Here is an 18,785-nt window from a genome sequence, read left to right as displayed (position 1 = left end):
GCCACCGAATTACCACAATTAAGGAGTCTTCATGCGGAAGCAATTTGGCCAACACTAATGTGCCTAGGCAGTGAGGTTTTGGAAGACAGTGAAGGGGGGGGGGGAGGGGAGGGGTGGAACGAGAGCCGACGCAAAAAAAAAAAACACACAGAGTCGAAAGTCACCCTTGCAAATGAGGACGATGAGTGAGAGGAAGACGGGAAAAAAAAAAAAAAAAAGGGGAGCGACAGATGTGCGAAGAGTGATAGAGGAACATGTGCTGTGACACAGACGATCCCCGCGTCGCCACTTGTGAGAAGATGATTAGCCGGCGGTGAGATAGGCCATTAAAACACAGTTCTGGATGAGAGGGCCTGCGTCTCAATCTCCCGTATCCCCGGCCTAATGCGTGCCTTGACAAATTTGGTTAGCGCAAAAGAAACGGGGGCATTCTGGCTTTGAAGTCGCGGCCAGGCTGGAATGCCAGTGTGGTTCCACCATGAGAGATGCTCGAAAGTACAGACCGCAGCTAATGACACTAAACCAGCCCCGCTGCTGCTGAAATGCAAGTCTGGATTACCGCTCGCTCACTCTCTTTCTCTCTCTCTCTCTCTCTCCGTTAAAATTCTAAAGTTCTGTGTGTCTGTAAGTCGGGCTGGCTCCGCTTTCTCAGGCTCTGGGCGAGAATTAAAAGAGAAAACCCAGCAAGAGCATTCTTGTTTATCAATAATCCGCTGAGATCAATATTTATGTCTGTGCTCCGCCGAGGCCGACTGTGTCTGTGTGTGGTGGGGGCCAAGACGTGACTGGGGTTTTTCGGTGCTGCCGAGGCAACTTCAATGGGACTCGCAGTGGAAATTTATGGTTCCCGTGACGTGAGAGCTATGCGCTCGGGACGGTTGGCTCACGGTGGGACTGCCGGCTCTGCAGACGCTACGAGGTGACAGGAGCACAAACAGATTCATTTGGAGCCGTCACCGATTCCAGGGGTTCGACTGTGGGTGCTTAAAAAAAAAAAAACCCCGATGTGGCGCTTTTGCATTTCTCAGTGACGCTCACGATGCACGACAGAGTTTCAAACACATCTTGTGCTCGGTTACCAAAAACCACTGACCCTATCAGAATAAGTTGGTTTAATTATGCATTATGTGTTGCTGCACTAGTTTAATGCATCCCTCACGACCTTTTATTAAATCAGTCTGTTACTTGCTTTCACTTATTTCTAGCGACATTTATCTCAGGCTCCAGTGACTTCGGCCACATTGACAGGACGACTTTTTCAAGTGACAACGGAAAACTTTCATTGTGTCCTTGGGTGCCTGTTTACACAGACGGTGGTCTGAACCACTGGAAATGCAACTTTTGTAAAACAGCTGCCAATGTGGAAATCTTGGAAAATGCTGCGACTTCGTGTTATGGGGGGGGGAGAGCAAACTTTTGTGAACGTTCGGTCTGCACATGCAAAAGTAGGTGGACAAATAACAGCAGTGTTTGCCTCCAGAGATGCCATGACTCCCAGTCCATATCCTCCTGGGACTTTTTTTTATAGTCGAGTCAGTTTTTATAGTCGAGTCACTCATAATAGCAACTTGGACATCTTTCCATGCGGATATCTGCGCACTCACTATCGTCAGTGTTTAGAGTTGTCGGTGCGCAGTTCAGTGTGGTTTCGTTACAAAAACAAACCAACAGCAGCAACTCGTGGCCGAAAAAGAAAAACGACATCATCTTCAGCGTTTCTACTGTTTCTGTGTAAACGGACATCGTCTTCAAAACACTGTTCTGAAAATGCTACACTTTCTTCTGAAATAAAAATGTAAAAACAAGACGTTTTCACTTGAGACAAACAGGGTCTTAATCACACATTCAACGTACCGGTACTCCTCAACAATGCATCCCTCGCTTTAAAAAAAAAAAGAAAAAAAGAAGCTCTGCACACGTTAAGGTCTGTTTAATACATTTGAGCTGGAGCATCCGCTGATGACATGTTGCAAGGGGACGACAAGTCTTTACCACAGTAATGCTTCATAAACCCTGTGCAACAGGGGGTGCTCGTATCGGATTTCACTTTACCCTGCACGGGGGAGACGAGTCGATTGTTCCAGTCCTCACATCTCCACAAACTGCTCTCTACCTCGGCTCAGCCGACTGAACAAGATGGTAGCCACGATAACCGATTCAGGAATTGCACTGGGCCAATCGTACGCTGGACTGAGTGGCGAGTGGAGCTTTTGCCTCTAAAGAACTGTAAATGATTCGTATTAGAAACGTAAACTGAAACGTTGCGACGCTCACAGGCTTCCAGATCCTGTTGCCGGGACCATCCATGTTCTCCAACGTGCCTGAAATCACATTCTATTTCCCATGACAGAAAAGTGGGCTGCAATTCAAACAAATGGGGGAAGAAAATCTTTGGCACTCTTTCAGTGGACTTCAGATTTTTTTTTTTTTTTTTTTCCAGACAGTGTGAGGAGAAGAAGAATGGCTATAGGACTTCTGTGGCATGATAAGACAAGATTGTCACCCCATAATGAGCTTCATAAGGCACCAGCTCAACTCTGAAGGCTGAGATTTGTATGTCTACACACTACATGTATACTGTACATATATATATATATATGTGTACATATGCGTGTACCAGTGGTGTGATACAAATTCGATTTGCAATATTTCTGAGTGACTCGCATTCCTCTCCTCCCATTAAACATGTGCATTTCCATCGAATCCAGTGTCTAATTATGGGTCAGCACAACAAACTTCTGTTCTGTATCGGCTCCACGGGCTCGTGTCATCTCGGGACTGAAGGGAGCAGCGGAGAATGAGCAGACAAAAGAGAAGCGGTTTGAAGGCCTTAGTCTGGATTGACTTAAAACGTCATCACAATCTGCCGGGAGTGGAGCGAGAGCCGTCTGTGGCTCATTGAAGTTTTCATTGACAAGAACCGTCTCGAGTTCCATCCGAGATTTATTTATCGGCTCTCTGATGCTGACACGACGTGTTTTTAATGTCAGAAATAAGGTTGCAGGCGGATGAAGAAAAAAAAAAAAAAAAGCCCTCTTTCTTCCCCTTCCCCTCCTGCTTTCTTCCTGTCCCAATGTCAATCCGTGCAGCGGACAAGTAGACAGGCCCGAAATTTCCCTCAGACCCAATAAGTTACCTCTTCAAAGAAGCATGGATGCTTGAGTGAGGGGGCCGGGCCACGCTGAAACAGACATCTCAGGGTTTTCATTAAGCTTCCCATCTTTTTACTGACATTTGTGACATACACAGGCTGTAAAAAAAAAAAAAAAAGACTGTTGTTCTTCCTTCTTTCACTGCAGGACAATGAAGGAGGGACCCTCAAAACAAACTCCGTGAGCAGAATGGATGGCAGGGGGGAAAAAAAAAAGCTGCATGTTCCTCTGGCTTGTCTCGATTAATAGACGAGGGGCATTGAAGCTGGGTCTACGACGGCCGTGTCAGCCGAAAAAGTGCAGAGGAAATCAGAGAAAAGCTCAGCCGAGTGGAGAATAAGCTACCGACAGCTGCAAGCAGTGGCAAACGAGAGCAGGGGAGCGGGGAACGAGGCAAGGTGTAGGCGTGCACCCCGGGACTGGACGGCATTAAAACGTACGACGGAGCCAGATATCTGGTTACCGAGGTGACAGAGTGATAGGAAAATGGACACTTTTTTCCCCCCCCCCTCCAATAACACGGAGCTATTACCGACACTTATTGCGCCGCGGCGTCACGGGGGGATTTGCGTCAGACTCGTGCTCCGGAGGGCGGTTAGATCACGGGGATGTGAGCTGCTGGCAGTGACAGGGGCAAGACTTTTTCATGCCGTGCAAAAATGCGTAAAAACCGTCGTTGACGTGGACTAAGAGATCACACTCGTTGCAGAGGAATGGGAAATATCAGCGTGAAGAAAAGTATAAACAAGTCTTCCTAATGTGACCTTGAAAAGGCTCCAATCCCCCCCTCCCCCACACACTTTTCTGTCCCCAATCCCTTCTTTCCTCTCCCCAGTGTTAGTGTAGGGGGAACTAAAAACAAAAGGACTTGTTTTAATAATGATACGGCTCTGAGTGAGAGCATAAGTTCTCCACTAATATTATCAACATGCTTCTAGTTGCTATGCAATGAGCGCATGGGGCTCTCTGTGTCCAAACATTCTTGCCGTCATTTGCCTTAAATGGGATCATATGGTGCAAGTTCACGGGATCCACTAAAGACGGAGGTGGGCAACGCGTCCGTGCCTGACCTGACACTCAATAAGGTGCCAGAGCTGGGTTCAATAAAGCCAAGCTCTGGCCGTTCTGTAATCCCGGGGCACCGGGGGTCGGCCCGACACTTCTCGGCCCCTCTATTCCCCCTTCATCCTGTCACTTCTCCCTCCGACCTTTCTGTTGCTTCACTCGTCCATTTTTTTTTTTTCATGCTGCTCATTATATCGCTCACTCTCTCTTCCTCTTCCTCTGTTCTCTCTACCCCAGTGTCTGTCATGCAAAAGCTATGTCACAGCTCGTATATCACCCAGCAATCATCTAGAGCACGGCTGGTGACCACCACCGACCGACTTCTAACCAGGCCTCCCCCCCCCCCCCCCTCTTCTTATCCCCATCCAGACCACCACAGAGCTCTGTGGCCAGAAAGCCAGCTGTGGTAGCTGCATTAAAGCGGAATCCATCACTGGTGGAAATGCCAATTTTATGCTTATTTAAATGACCTTGATCTTTCGTCTTTCAAACGCAGCCTTCTGTAAGTCACTAAACCGGGAAAAGGATGTTGTTGTTGGTTTTTTGTAATGGAAACACAGACAACAATATGCTATAAATATGAATTATGGTGTGTACACGGGACTGGACAGTCGAGTTGGATTTGCTCTTACGATGACTGGGATTCATGCCACACAGGGCCTAAAGTTATTCAACACCCATAATCGAGAGCATTTTGACCTCTGTGGTTCATATATATACGTCGGGTTCCCCGCCAAGTAAGAGGTGCAACGACACAAGCATCTAGCAGGAGTGAATCCTAAAATAGGTTTTCTGCACAGTAGTCTTGTTAAGTCTTTTTTTTGTTTTTTTCTGAATGGGATGACGAGTACGATGAATGAATTAAGGTCTGTTGTAAATAAAAGCTCAGTGAATGCTTTACAGTTTACACATAAAGCATTCACTTGAACGTCCCCCCCCCCTCGTAATTTGTGAAGCTTTAACATATCTGTAAAAAAAAAAAAAAAAAAAGCAGTTGTTAACAAGTTGCGAAGTGGGACTACGACCGGAGACGTTGTGTAATCAAGCCAAACATGGAGAGGTGCTCGTTTACAGACTGACAGTGTTTATACTCGCTCTCAAAAAACTTTCCAACATTTAGATTTACTGGTTGAGAGCATTTTTTTTAAGGTCATACTATGAGGAAAGACACGTTTACAAGCGAGACACTTTGAGGTGGTGACAAACGCGGGGACTTAGGGTGCAGAGTGGGCTTTAGTAGAAACTTTCTCTTGGGGGTGAGTGTTGAGGCGATGTGGATTTCAACTCAGTTTTTGTCATCAAAAATAAGATAAAGCTAACTTTCACTTTTTGGATTTACACTGATGGGGGGGGAAAAAAAACCCTCAAATGCACAGTTTGGATTTATGATACATTTCCTACATGAATTATAGTGGAAAGGCTGCATGCTGCACTGAGCAATGACAAAAAAAAAGAGTTACAGGTTGCACTTTGCCAAGAGCTAAATTACACACACTCACACCATATGCACAGCACACTGCACACTCATGTGGGAGGTCACTGTGGTCAGTGCGTTGCTGAATCTGAGGTTTGTGGCGGCTAAAAGTAGGATGCAGGAATTACTGGCTCCAACCTACAACTACTGTAAATACAAACCACAAAGGCATCCTGGTGTAACACGTGTGAGATGTGATGTGACGACAATCACAGGGCTGAACGGGGAAAAACAAGAGTTATACGATAAGTGAAGTGAGGCACTTAAGTTGTCAATATAATAAAAAAAAACAAAAAAAGAGGGCAAGAGTATATGGAAACGCTGGTGAAGCTAAACTGAGATGAGGCTAAGCTTTAACTGCACCGACGGCGCACCTGCACAAACTGGACACGCATCGACCAGCGGATCATGTCTCCATTCCCAGACAACCTAAACTATGACACACTGTTTGCTGCTGAGCTCGCCAATAAAATACAACACTCGTGTGGGCTTCACTGGAATGCAAAAGGAGAGGCGCTATGGAACATTGTCTCATTTCTGAACCCTTCTCACAACGCCGCAGCAGCTTAACCCTGCCGTACGGTCTGCGGGGCGACGAGCACATCCGCCATACATCGGGCAATGTTACATTCTAAAAGAAAAAAAAAAAAAAAACAACAACTTCACGGTGAGTTTTGTATTTTGCTCATTCCTCGGCCTGAGGAAGTGAATTGCAGCTGCTGAGCGCAGTATACTCCTGAAGTACCTCGGATGTATTAAGTCCTAGTGAAATGAAAATTCGACCTCCAAAACACTCTGGCTGTCGCTTCTAGGATCATTTTTATGCTAACTGGCCCAAAGGGTAAAATGTTAAAACACGGCAATCTGCAAGAAAATAGCCGATAAACAGCGGTATTTTCGCTGCTGGGTGGAGCTTCTGACAATAACAGAGTGACGTCACGAGTTGTGCACACGCCCAAGTTGTGTTTACATTATGGAGGATCAGAGTTTTGACCACGAAGAGGCTGAATTTAACCATATTTCATCATCATCATCATTTCAAACCCAGCGATTGATGAAGAAGACACAGAAGGTCGTTCTGCCATCGGTGACCCCGTCTGGAACATGTTTGAGGAAGCAGAAGACGCTTCGTCCTCCATTCGTCCTCGTCTCCTCGCCTCAGCAGCCGCCAGTTTTCACCTTTGAGGCTTTGAGGCTCCTGACTTTTGGCAGAACGACTTCCTGGATCATGTCGAAGCGCTTTTCCAACTGCGGAACCACCGAAGATGAGTCCAGGAATTACTTGATTGTCGACTAGCTGCCCGAGCTAGCGGCTAGCGGCTCCCGGATCTTTTGTCAAGGCTCATAAAACGCCGACTATAACTTCAAAACACTGTTAAAACAGATGGAGATCTGCACATCTCTTGACGTCACGCTTCCGAAGAAGGATTCCCCCGACTTCCTTTGCTGGAGATTCAAAATTCAAATAACTTTGTTATGCGACAACAGTGGTGGGGCAGGGTCGGAGAAACCTTATAAGTAGAACCCCAACGATCGTTTATTGCAAAGTAGTGTTTTACATTTCACTAGGCCTTTAAGTCCAAGTCAGCTGCAATGAAAGCAACGTAATCAAATCACCTTTGACTATTTTTTAGGGAACACATTGCAGTACTGTGAGTGCAGCGAGAGTGAAGCGGAAAACCGCCGAGTTCGCCCGTTGCTGAGACGTGGAATTTCCTTTGGACAGTGAAGGAAATCTCATACCCAAACGGCTCCCTCCCGCGAAGGACACTGACCATCTGTGTTATCAGCGAGCCCCTCAATATGAAACACCTTCCACTATTGAAATACCCGCGCAACATCAAAAGCGGCGAAGGGAGGACAAATTCCTGCCAGAATGAGAAAACACATGTTCAAAGTGAGCAGCGTTTTGTTTGCCGTGTTTGATAGTTAGCCTCTAGCATGAGTGTGTGTGTGAGACGTTCCCGTCCTGGCGGCTGCTCCTCGGTGACACGGGAAGGAACACTGGATTTCGACGTGGATTGGGATCCGCGTCTCGTGAGCATTATACCAGACCTGCTGCTTTCACCACAAACAGTTGCAGCCCTTCAGAAGGAAAAATGTAGGCCTTGTACTTTCCTAGTTTTTTTTTTTTTTTTCTGTAACCACACAGAGGACGAATAAAGCAGCACCGTGTCGTCTGATTAGCAACACAGCCTCATTGTTTTCCAGAGGATAATTTTCAGAGCTTGTAGAACGGATAGCATAAGTTGAAGCCTTCTGAGAAACACCGGCCTGATCTTAGGGAAGTCCAGTGAAGAGGAGCAAGAGGGGAAGTGGCGAGCAGCCGGCAGAGTCCCGTGGTGACGCTCCAGAGTGGACGCCACCTCGGTGCCCACGGGAACCCAAGCTCTTCATCAAGGTTGCACGTTGGGAAGCAGATTTACTACAGCAAAGGTCATCAAACAGTTTCTATCTCTGATCCACTTCAAGGGCAAAAAAATATATGAAGGATATGAACGACTCCGTTTTTTTGGACCGTGCTCTGAAAGGCTATTTACAAAGGCCCCCGCAGGTATTTCACTACAGCATGCAAAGTGGGCAGACATTTATCCAGCTTTTCATTTAACTCCATTAACTTTGTGCCGTCTCTTCTCTTTCATCTCCTGTTTCTTTTCCATTTCCACACACTCGAGCTGTCACACAGGAGACTGAGAGGAATTAGGACAGCTAACATCTTCCTTAAGGCCTTTCGAGCGTCGCCACAATTTCAAAAGCAGATACAACACGAGACATCTTGGGTTATATCATAGGAATTATTGCTGAGTATTTTCCCCCACTAAACATATACTTACACAACACATCACCTATTCCCCTTCAGTCTCTTGCTTTTTCGAAGCCCAAAAACTCTTTTCCCCCCGCTGCTCTTTTTGTAACCTGCCAGCACACGGGCCAGATGTGCAAATGTTTCTCCATGTCGCTATTCAAGCCCCGTTCCAAGAGCGAGGCAGAATGAGGGGAGAGGAATATTTGACTTCACTCCACGGGAGACCAGTTTCATAAATTCTGGCGGCTCCACAACGGTTAAAAAAGGTAGCTTGGCTGGCTTGGCCGAGGGGGAATGTTGACGGCATACCAAACAACATGATCCTAATGAGTTGGAAAATCCCGGGCCCTCCAGAGGACTGTCCAGATGCTACCGTCATGAGAAACGCTACTGTTTTATTGAATTCAGGCTCCCCTCCCTTTTCCTTAACAAGGGGCAAAATTTATTATTTGACCATCAAGGCATCCCAGGCAGAGCTAATTTGCCCTCGGCTGCAGATCCAATACCCCACACTGGGCACGGCAATGACTGCTCTCTAAGTGTCTCAATGTGTCTACGTTAAAGTTTCTATATCTCTTTGATACGGAGTCTGCATCCTATTTGTCTGTTGTTTACAAGCTTCCATCGGGGCGACTCGTTTTCTTTAAAATACTGCATCACAATAAAGCTATCACAATAAATAACACACATTAGCATGTGATTTATAAAGAATCATGATGACAACGCTCTTTGTTCTGTAACTATTAAGGACACAATAAATGTGTGGGTCTTTTTTGTTTTTTTTGTTTTTTTTTGGGGGGGGGGGGGGGGCGGTTCCCAAAAAAGTGCCACTGCAGAGTTATAAATGTTCCCCTATAGTAATGACTGCGTGATAAAAACAGCTGAAAAACACATATCTGGGCTATTGCTACACAATTGCAAACACATGCGTTCCCCTTCTCGATGATGAACCTGGCCCTGTTCTTTTCACACACCTACAGTAATTGCTTGTGTGTTGGATGGAAAGTTCAGCGTGCAGCCAAACAGTACAGTGTCAGTCGGGGAAGGTCCGGGGGTCATTTTTAGACACGCACGCAAAAGAAAGTGCATTAATCACATCCAGTTCCCAAACTACCCAAGTTGAAGAAAGTGATCCAGTCCATGTTTGTCTTACTATCGGGGCCTTTTGTTGAAGCCTCTCGGAGATGAGTTAACAAAAAAAAAAAAGACCCTACATGCGTTGGCGGGCTGTCAGAACTTCATGAGGCAGGATTATCGTGTACAACAGATCTTCTGTCAGCTCAGATAGCGTCACGCGTCTGAGCTGGCCGCTTACCTGGAGCTTTATACACCTCGTTGAGCAGATTCTCGCTGAGTGTCAGAGGGGCGCCGTTGACCATGCTGTGTGTCCAGCTCTGACACACCGCCTGGAGCAGAAGCGTCTGGGCCCTGGTGGCCTGTACGGTGAAGTGGGGGAGCTCGAAGATGCACTCTGTGGTGGGGACTGACGATCGTTTGGTCCTGCGAGAGAAAGGGGACATGAAAGACGGCGTGAGATGAAAGGGACGGAGGCACAAAGAGAGTCGGATGTAGTGGCGATAAATGACGGGACGGAGAGCTGTGCGTGAACGCCAACATACACTGAATGAAATGGACACCGGTGGAAACAAATGGTTCACAGCTTCCACAAATCCATCAATATCACATCGCAATATAAAACAGCTCATTGATAGTGCAAGGGGCCAAATAAGTAGAAGCGCATTCCAACAGCAAATTGAAGGAGTACCAAGTGTGAGCCAAGCTTTCCTTAGTTACTTGGCAGGTGGGGTTAGTTTGCCGACCCTCCTCTCCCCTCCGTCAGAACTGTGATGATGATTTATGTGAAAAGATGCACGGCCCAGAAACTTGACCCTGAAAAGAATCTCCGCACATTTAACATTTAATCTGTCTCCAAGAGTGTGGAGGGAGAGGGTTTGTGCGAGCCTGTGCGTATGACGAGCTGATGAGTTGAGCACTCGAGGGGATGAGGTAACAGCGCAGTCCATTGGTCCTCCAGGCCGCTGTCCATCAGGACCTCAGCGGACCATGCTCTCATTTATCATCTGACACACATACACAGGTTTTTTTTTTCTTTCACTTCTTTAATTCCTCCTCTCTCGTATTCCCCTGTCTTTCTTGTCACTGTGTCCTCTGTCACATATTTAGAAGAGTGTCAAAGCACACTCCTTCATCCCTAATGCCTGACACTTAAACATGCCAATACAAAAACAGCACCTTTTCAGAACCATGCATCGGGTCTTTGCAAGCTACTTTTAAATCCATTCGGTCAAGCCATGGTCCCACAATATCATTCGTCACGTAAGGGGGAAAAAAAAGAAGAATTTCTGCACATGCACTTTAGTAACCAGGAATAACAGTCTGCAGAGAGGCTGATGGAGCACCTGTCACTGTCTCCACCAACGATTTCTATCGTTCACATCTCTCTTTCACTATCCCGCTCCACGTCCCAGGAGCCTCCATTCGCTGGAAAAACACCTAGGAGGCCTGAACTAAACACAGAAAAAACAAGTACATTTCCACCTCTGTTTTCCTCGCCTCCATTCTTGGTGGTTGTTGAGCTTGGGGCTGAGGACTGGCAGTGCCCCTGGCCCAGATGCACATGCAGTGTTTCTGTGTGTGTGTGTGTGTGTGTGTGTGTGTGTGCACATGTGCCTCCATAATGTAAAGGAAGCAAAGACAGTGCTGCCGATTAAAGGGTTTTTTTTTCCAGAAATGTGGCCTATTCCGGGGATGGCTGCAGTGTTTCAGGAAAGAGCATCACAGTTCATATAATCACACATCCATTTTGGTCCCAGCTCAGAGTGTGGGATGCGTCATGGGGTCTCTCTCTCTCTCTCTCTCTTTTCACTCCACTGAAGCAGTTCTGCAATCGTTTAACTCCTTTGCCTCCCTCCCTCCCTCTCTCTCTCTCTCTCTCCTCTCTTTATCTTTCCCTTTCTTCTGCTCCTGGGTGGTTCGGCAGGGTGACATGAGCTGTTAGCTGCACACAGGCAGACCTGGGGTTACTAACTGACTGCTGTCTCAGCCCAGACACCAAGCCAGAGCCAGTTTGATCGAGAGATGTAAGAGTGTAGGGTTAAAGAAAAAAAAGAAGAAGAAAAGATAAAGGCAGTGAAAACGTCCAAACCTGACAGGGTCAATGAGTTTACCTTGAAAGCGTGCGTATGCATTTTTTGGATCTGCTGGCTCCATGTGGCACATTTGGCACAACGCTGAACCGCGCAGTGTCATGCCTCTGTGCTATTAAAAGTCACTACTGCTGCATGCGATACAGCAAGGCATCAATCAAGCTGATTTTCATGTGTTTCTTTGCGTGTTCAGATTGGGTGCTTTCGGAGCGCAGCTGAACAAAAGAAAGTGAAGGGGACCCGGCAACAACAATGTCCCCACATGCAGAGCAAATGTGCTCGCAAAGCCACTTCAATGAAAGGACTGGCAAGGGATGAAAGTTTGTTGGCTTATTTGAGTGTTTATAGCGTTTAAGGGGAGCTGTCATGTGCATGTGGTCCCCTAAAACTTTAATTATGCACCTGTTTTTATTATATTATGCCCAATTCTTAGCGAACAGCAACTTAGAATTAAATGAGAAGCAGAGACTCTCATTAGAGTGTTTTGGGGAATGCTGGATGTGAGGACAGCCAGGCACTCATCGGATTTCATTAAGTAGCTGGCACGGTCAGTGTTTCTTCCTGCAACATGGTAAACAGCTTTCTGGCAGGCTGCTTTTCACTCTTAACATGCGCTTTGAAGGAGGAGAGAGATTCACGAGATGAAAACAACACCTGAAGCATCACCAATGGTAACAAAGCTATAAAATCCACAAATCTGAGAACATAAAAGAGGTATGCCATGCATCGGGAAACAAAATAAGCTCCACTTATATGACTTTATTACAAACAGGGCGTATAGCCTCGGGAACAAAAGCCATTAAGTCACAACTCTTACCGACCTACAACCTCTTTAGCGTTAAAATTTAGGCCTGTGACCTCACAATAGTCCATTGAGTCAATAAATTTGTATTTATTAAAACGTAAAGGCCGCCAGAAGTACATTAAAAGGAAATCAAAAAATTAGTTGGGAGCTATGAAAAATTACACGCCTCAATTTCGGCCAATGAAATATGTTTTCCCCCGGTGCCATTTCAACAACAGTCGGCCCTCATTTCCCCGCCTGTCCCTTGCTCCAGCCGTGACTGAGTGACAAAGGACTACGCCGGTGCTGCCACAGGCCACTTGGCGGACCTGCTGAGTGAGTGACTGGCATGAAACCTTTTCCATCCAGTGAACTGGGCAGAACAGGGTATGGTGTAGTGCAGAGTCTGTGAGTCAGACCCACGAGTACCATACAAGCTGTGGGACCCTGCCTTGGCAGCTTCCTCCATGAATGTGCTCAAATATGGAGGCAAAGCAAGTAGCATGTAGCCAACAGAACAACAGAGCTGCAGAAGCGACATGATGCGAACAGCAGGAAGAGCGTGGGCCATAGAGCTATAGAACTTGGGTTGTATAGATCAGTGTTTTTCAACCCTTTTGAGCCAAGGAACGCTTTTTTGTTTGGAAAAATCTGGAGGCACACCACCACCACCCGAAAATGTTAAAATGTGAAACTCTGTAGCCTCTATTAACAATATAAAGTCATTCTCATCAAAGTTTTATCAACAGGAATCAAATAAATACAGAAAAAAAGTTCTTTTTTAAAATTTTGACTCCCTCGGTGTGAAACCTGGACCTGATGGATGAAGAGCTGAGATCCTGGTTCACATTCTTCCTTTTCAAAAACTTCTCCATCACTGTCACTGACACAGTACTTTGATACAAGATGGTAGCAGGAGGTGGAGATGAACCACACTGACGTCTGTCACTTTACATTTCACCGGCAAAGTTCTGTGCTGCCCTCTAGTGGTGAAGAGTATTTATACAGGATTACTCTGCAACACACTGTCGGCTGTGAGAGCAAATGATTTTTAGAAAACAATGTGAAACTGGATCATTTCCCACGGCTCACCTGACTAGATCTCGCGGAAACACCAGTGTGCCGCGGCACAGTGGTTGAAAAACACTGATATAGAGGTTTTTGAGCAGGAGTCTAATTCAAAATTTCTATGTCGTCTGTCTTCTTATGTGTTTTTGGTGTGTTCCGTGGGTCACAGTGCCCCTAAAGGCCTGGCATGTGTGCTACATGCCCTGAAGCGTCGTGTCGAGCCGAGTTCATAGTGACATGTGGACGGAATTTTTCCTGAGAACCATCCGGGAGACAAAAGATCGTTTTGCCTGGTTTGGATGTGGCCAGTTTTTTTTTTTTTTTAAGTATTGAGCATAGCATAGCAAGACACGACTTCTGTCTTAGGTGTCCACAGCTCTTGTCCGGCAATTCCCTTTTAAAGTCACACCTAAATATATGAAATCACATCTCAAAAAAAATGACATGATGTTTTCGGGAGATTTGGGGATGGACCGTTTAGGTTACCCAATATACCGTACCCACTTCACGTCATAATTGCTGGGATTCTTTTGGGCCCGTGGTTCTCAGGCTAATCAACTTCCTGGTCTGGTCCAACTGCGGTCACGACTATATTTAGACAAATCCAGCTGGGTTTCAGCCAGCAGGTCACCAATGTTGCTTTACAGAGGCCACACACAAGCACGTAAATGCTCGGAGACAAACCCGTAAAACTGTACACACCTGGACGGACAAAGAAATCAATGTACACAAGTAAATGTGAAAATATGCCCATATTCTTGCGTGCCAACACGTATGCTGTCACACGAGCTCATAAACACCTGTACACACGCACACACCTTCACGTATAAAAGCAATAAGAGCAGGTTGGTGAGCCAGAGTGCGATCAGCAGCAGTAATGAGGCCAGAGCTGACGGGGGGGGGGGGCTGCTGCTGCAATAACCTGCAACTGGAACCATTATAAAAAAAGAGTGCCAATACTCGAGAGAGAAAACAGGCCGTGCCAAAGGTAGAGAAGGGATGCATGTTTTACCGACTGGGCAAACGCAGGGGAGAATTTCACGAAAGCGTGCAAAAAACAAAAGGAAAACAGTAAGTGTGTGCATGGAGGTGATAGAGACCGCAGACTAGTCGCATGTTATTTTCCAGGTAAAATAATACCTTACATGGGAGGCCCATTAAAAATGCAATTTGGAAAAGATCCAATACAAACTCAGACAGGAGTTGGGTATGGACCTGGCAGGTTGTTGCTTTGTACTTTATAGCCGAAAAAAAAGAAGGTAGCTTAGCTAAGAAAGGCAGCTTGTACGTCTATTTATGAAGAAAATCGTTTAAGTAACAAACAATGTTTTAAGACGTTGCCATTTGATGTAGTGTAAGACAAACACAGGTAAAAAGAACAGAGCCAGACGTGTTTTTCTGTTAGTTTTACCGCAGCATCTTGCAGCGATCGGAGGAGCGCTGCCATGAGCAGCCCGTCCTAATGGTTTGCGCGGCCTGCCAGGACACAAGCTTGGAACCTGCCTGCACTTTCCAGAACTTACATTTTTTATTATTACTCATATCCTGTACAGTACCAAAATCAAGTTGCCTCACTCTTTCCAAAAAAAATCAGCACAGACAGCTGTGGGGACCAGGTTTGGCGGCGGACGAATGATGTAGAGCAAGGTGTCATCATCGTATTAGCTGTTAAGAGCTGGAAGTTACCGGGAGAACTCAACACAGATCACCAAGGTGGCCAACCTGTTTGGACAACCGCTAACAAAGTGTGACTTTCTCCTGACTTTAACTTATCTGTCTGTTTACTGAGTCCACAGTGGTGCCAATGTAATCCATTACAGGCTGACATATTTGCCTGATGGATACAACAGATAGCCACTGTCTTGAGACTACTGATATGCTATCTGCAGCGTTTTGGAATCATTCACTGTCGCATCCTACTTTAATTCACAAACACAAACGTTCCCCATATCACACCGTTGACAAACACCTCAACTGCCATTGTTTTGCCATTTTTCAGAGCTTCTTGGGAGGGAATCGGTCTGAAAACGGAGGGAAGAAAGACTTACAGCTTCTACCTCAGGTCTTGTCTCTTTATATTTTCTCCTGCAGTGCAGACTGATCTGAAGTAGTGCAGAAATCCAAATCTCTCCACCGCCAAGGTCAATGACCCCCTCCCACCCCCCCCCCCCCCCTTGAAAATAACCAGAGTGAGTTATGGGCTGCTCTTAAGTCCCCTCTTTTATCTGACTACAAAAGACTTGCTACAGTGTCTTGCAAAGCCTCCAAATGAAGATTATAAATCATGTAAGAAGCGAGCACTTCACACTGAAAAGAAACACCTACGTCGGCAACGTGGGGGGGGGGGGGACTTGTCATTTTACCACCTGGAGGTCAATTGGGTTAGATAGCAGGCCTTTGGGGGTGGAGGGGGGTTGAATGCACAGGTTTGCACAGTAATGTTTGGCTTGAGCACTTGTCACAGAATCCACGGTTTTTTTGAGGTGTGCGTTTTACTCCGGTATATTCCCACAGTTTAAAAAAAAAACATGTTTTGAGGTTAATCTCAATTCTAAATTATTTGTAGGTATGAATGATACATTTACATTACAAGTTAATTGTTCATTTTAAAATGTATATATGGAAAATATACTATTTAAAAGTGTTTGCAATCAGCAACAGGATAAAAAATTGACGCAATAGAAAAAATTAGAGTGGAATGCATCTTTTGTGACGTAAAACTGGTGAATTAAATTTTAAACCTGCAAGCTGAAGCAACACCAAACCACCGAACACCCCTTGGACGGTGTGTAAACCCCAAGAGTTTATCTTCAGAGGCAAGAAACTCATCGTTTCACAATATAACTCAGAACTTGTATTGGACTGATGGTTTGGAAGCACTGATCTGAACCACCTAATGTGTGGGGAAAAAATGTATACAAGATAGATGGACCAATGAATGAATACAATATAAAAGGAAAATGTACTTTCATTTAGACGTTACTCGATTGTATAATATAGACATACCTATATATAATTCTTAAAACAATAATCACATTTCCTGGTAATTGTCAGTGATTAAAACACTATGTTATGGTTAGGCTCACATTGTGGAACGATACTCATATTACAAAGATTTTGTTATCTCTGCACCAACTTCATTGTTTGGAGTCCAAGTTTAAATGCCACACTGCCGGGGCAGGGCAGCGATTAAGTGATTAGAATTTTATTTCATCCCTCAACTGCAGCCCCGTGATGACGTCCGTTCTCCAGTGTCACCGGACTCCGTTAGAGTCTCTGCAGTGGATCAGGCAGCGAGTTAACCGGAGGGCAACGGACTGTACCTGTGGCCGGAGCGCCCAGCTTCGTGGTTCCCCGGGTTAAAGGTGCATTTCTCAATCACCCTGAACAGCCCAAACTCTTCAGAGAAAGAAACACTCCACACACACACACACACACATACACCCACACTCACACACACACGCACACAGACTTTCCCCTTCCTCCCATCTGGAGCACCCCTGACCCATAACACACACGTATGCACTGAACCTCACACAGACACACGTGAATACAAGAGCACACACACACACACACTCACACACTGAGATCCATTCTCAGGAGAGGGCTTCATTACACAGGGATTACTAAAAGAAATGTTTTAATCAAGTTGCGCAGACAGCTGCAGACCGCAAGGCGAGAAAATGGCAATGACGTGGTTCGTCAGGCGTTAAAGGAAAAGACATCAAGAGGCCTCTGCGTGCGTGCACGTGTGTGCGTGCACGTGTGTGCGTGCGCGCACGTGTGTGCGTGCGTGCGTCTTCCTGCCTCTGTCCGACACGTCCAGCTGTGGAGGACATGTGGTTCCTTTTTTAAGGACACGTCCAGATAAGAGATGTCTATTTGTAAACCCAATGTCACATATTTGTACTATTTGAGCTTTCGGGTTAGACTTCAGTGCGTCTCGTTTTAAAATCGAGCGCCATCGTCCTCAGCTTTAACTCTGACTCCCCAACGTATTATGTTCTGTCCTTCAACGTCTACGCAGAAGGTTACTGGAAAAAAAGAAGCACGGACTGCACATATTTGTATTATTAATAATGTATTTATAGAGACACCTGTGCCTCCAATAACTCGTCACCTACTGCAGATTTCTCCAAGCGCAGTACAAATTACATGGGTCTCGGTACAGTAGACGGTGCACAGCAGTCCCGAGGCCTGCCAGGAAGACGAGGACAGTGGAATGCACACCACAGTAGATGATAATCCACTCAGAGCTGATAATCCATCCATCCTTCACGTTTTCCCACTGTTTTCCCTCCCTCAAGCTTCGGTTCCTCAGATGACCGACTCAGGAATTAATAGAGTGTTTCAGTGGACTGAAAACATCCACAGCTGCTCCCGAAGCCACCGCTCTTCTCTTCCATATACAGCTTTTAAAAAAACCGTCTGGCCCGGAGAGGAAATGAAGCGGGAAAAACAACTCTCCCTAAAACTATTCATACAGGTGCTGAAGGGAATTATTAGGAAAAGACATATTTGGTTTCTGAAAAAAAAATAAGGATTTTAGTTGGAATAAGGGGAACAAGCTAATACAATTGAGTTCCTACTCCCTCGCGAGTCTGTAGAAGAAATATCTTAACTAAATAATGTTTTTTTATCCTGTTTTATTCCTATTATTCCATTTCTTTCACGATAAAGTGCTGATTTTATTCATGAACCAAGCAGCTTAACATATGCATGCACACGCATCTATTGTTGATGCACCAGTTTAATTATTAGCAGTGACAACCTGGGAGGGAGTAAAAGCCTGTCGAGATACGGCAGGCATAGATATCCGCTAAATCTACTTCAGTCGGATAATGAAGTATAAATAATTTACTTGCCCGTAGAAATAAAAAACAAACTGCGGGGAAACGAGGCTCGAGTGTTTGAAGGTCTTTCGACTCGACACTAAATTAAACACATATTCTTGGACTTCCTCGTGAAAGTTCATACCGTGCACTTACAGAGGTTGAATTAAATCCCCTGTTGATTTAAGCTACCAAATGACACTTGCAATCATGAGACTAAGTACACGGCTTCTGCGGCGGCGTGACTTTGGTTTCTCTCTCCGGTGCTCAATGGAGAGGAGGAGGAGGAGGAGGAGGAGGAGGAGGAGGAGGAGGAGGAGGAGGAGGCTTCCATCCGAAGCCCGAGCGTCAATCACGGGAAGCACAGGGCTCGCTTTCACTGATGCCATTTCCTCCGTACAACACTCCTCAATACATGCATTGATCTCTGTCGGCTA

General features: G+C 45.8%; 1 protein-coding gene across 1 annotated transcript in view; it reads right to left on the bottom strand.

The window, feature by feature from the left end:
* The window catches only part of vps13b (vacuolar protein sorting 13 homolog B), a 328,731-nt gene that overhangs the window by 244,043 nt on the left and 65,903 nt on the right, over positions 1 to 18,785 (bottom strand). Inside the window, 1 exon segment of the mRNA XM_080500575.1 lies at positions 9,813 to 9,997. Within this exon segment, the coding sequence (XP_080356701.1) occupies positions 9,813 to 9,997 (185 nt within the window).

Source organism: Blennius ocellaris, assembly GCF_963422515.1.
Source record: "Blennius ocellaris genome assembly, chromosome: 8".
Taxonomy (NCBI): domain Eukaryota; kingdom Metazoa; phylum Chordata; class Actinopteri; order Blenniiformes; family Blenniidae; genus Blennius; species Blennius ocellaris.
The sequence above is the reverse complement of the archived record's forward strand: the minus strand, read 5'-3'. Positions and strand labels throughout refer to the sequence as shown.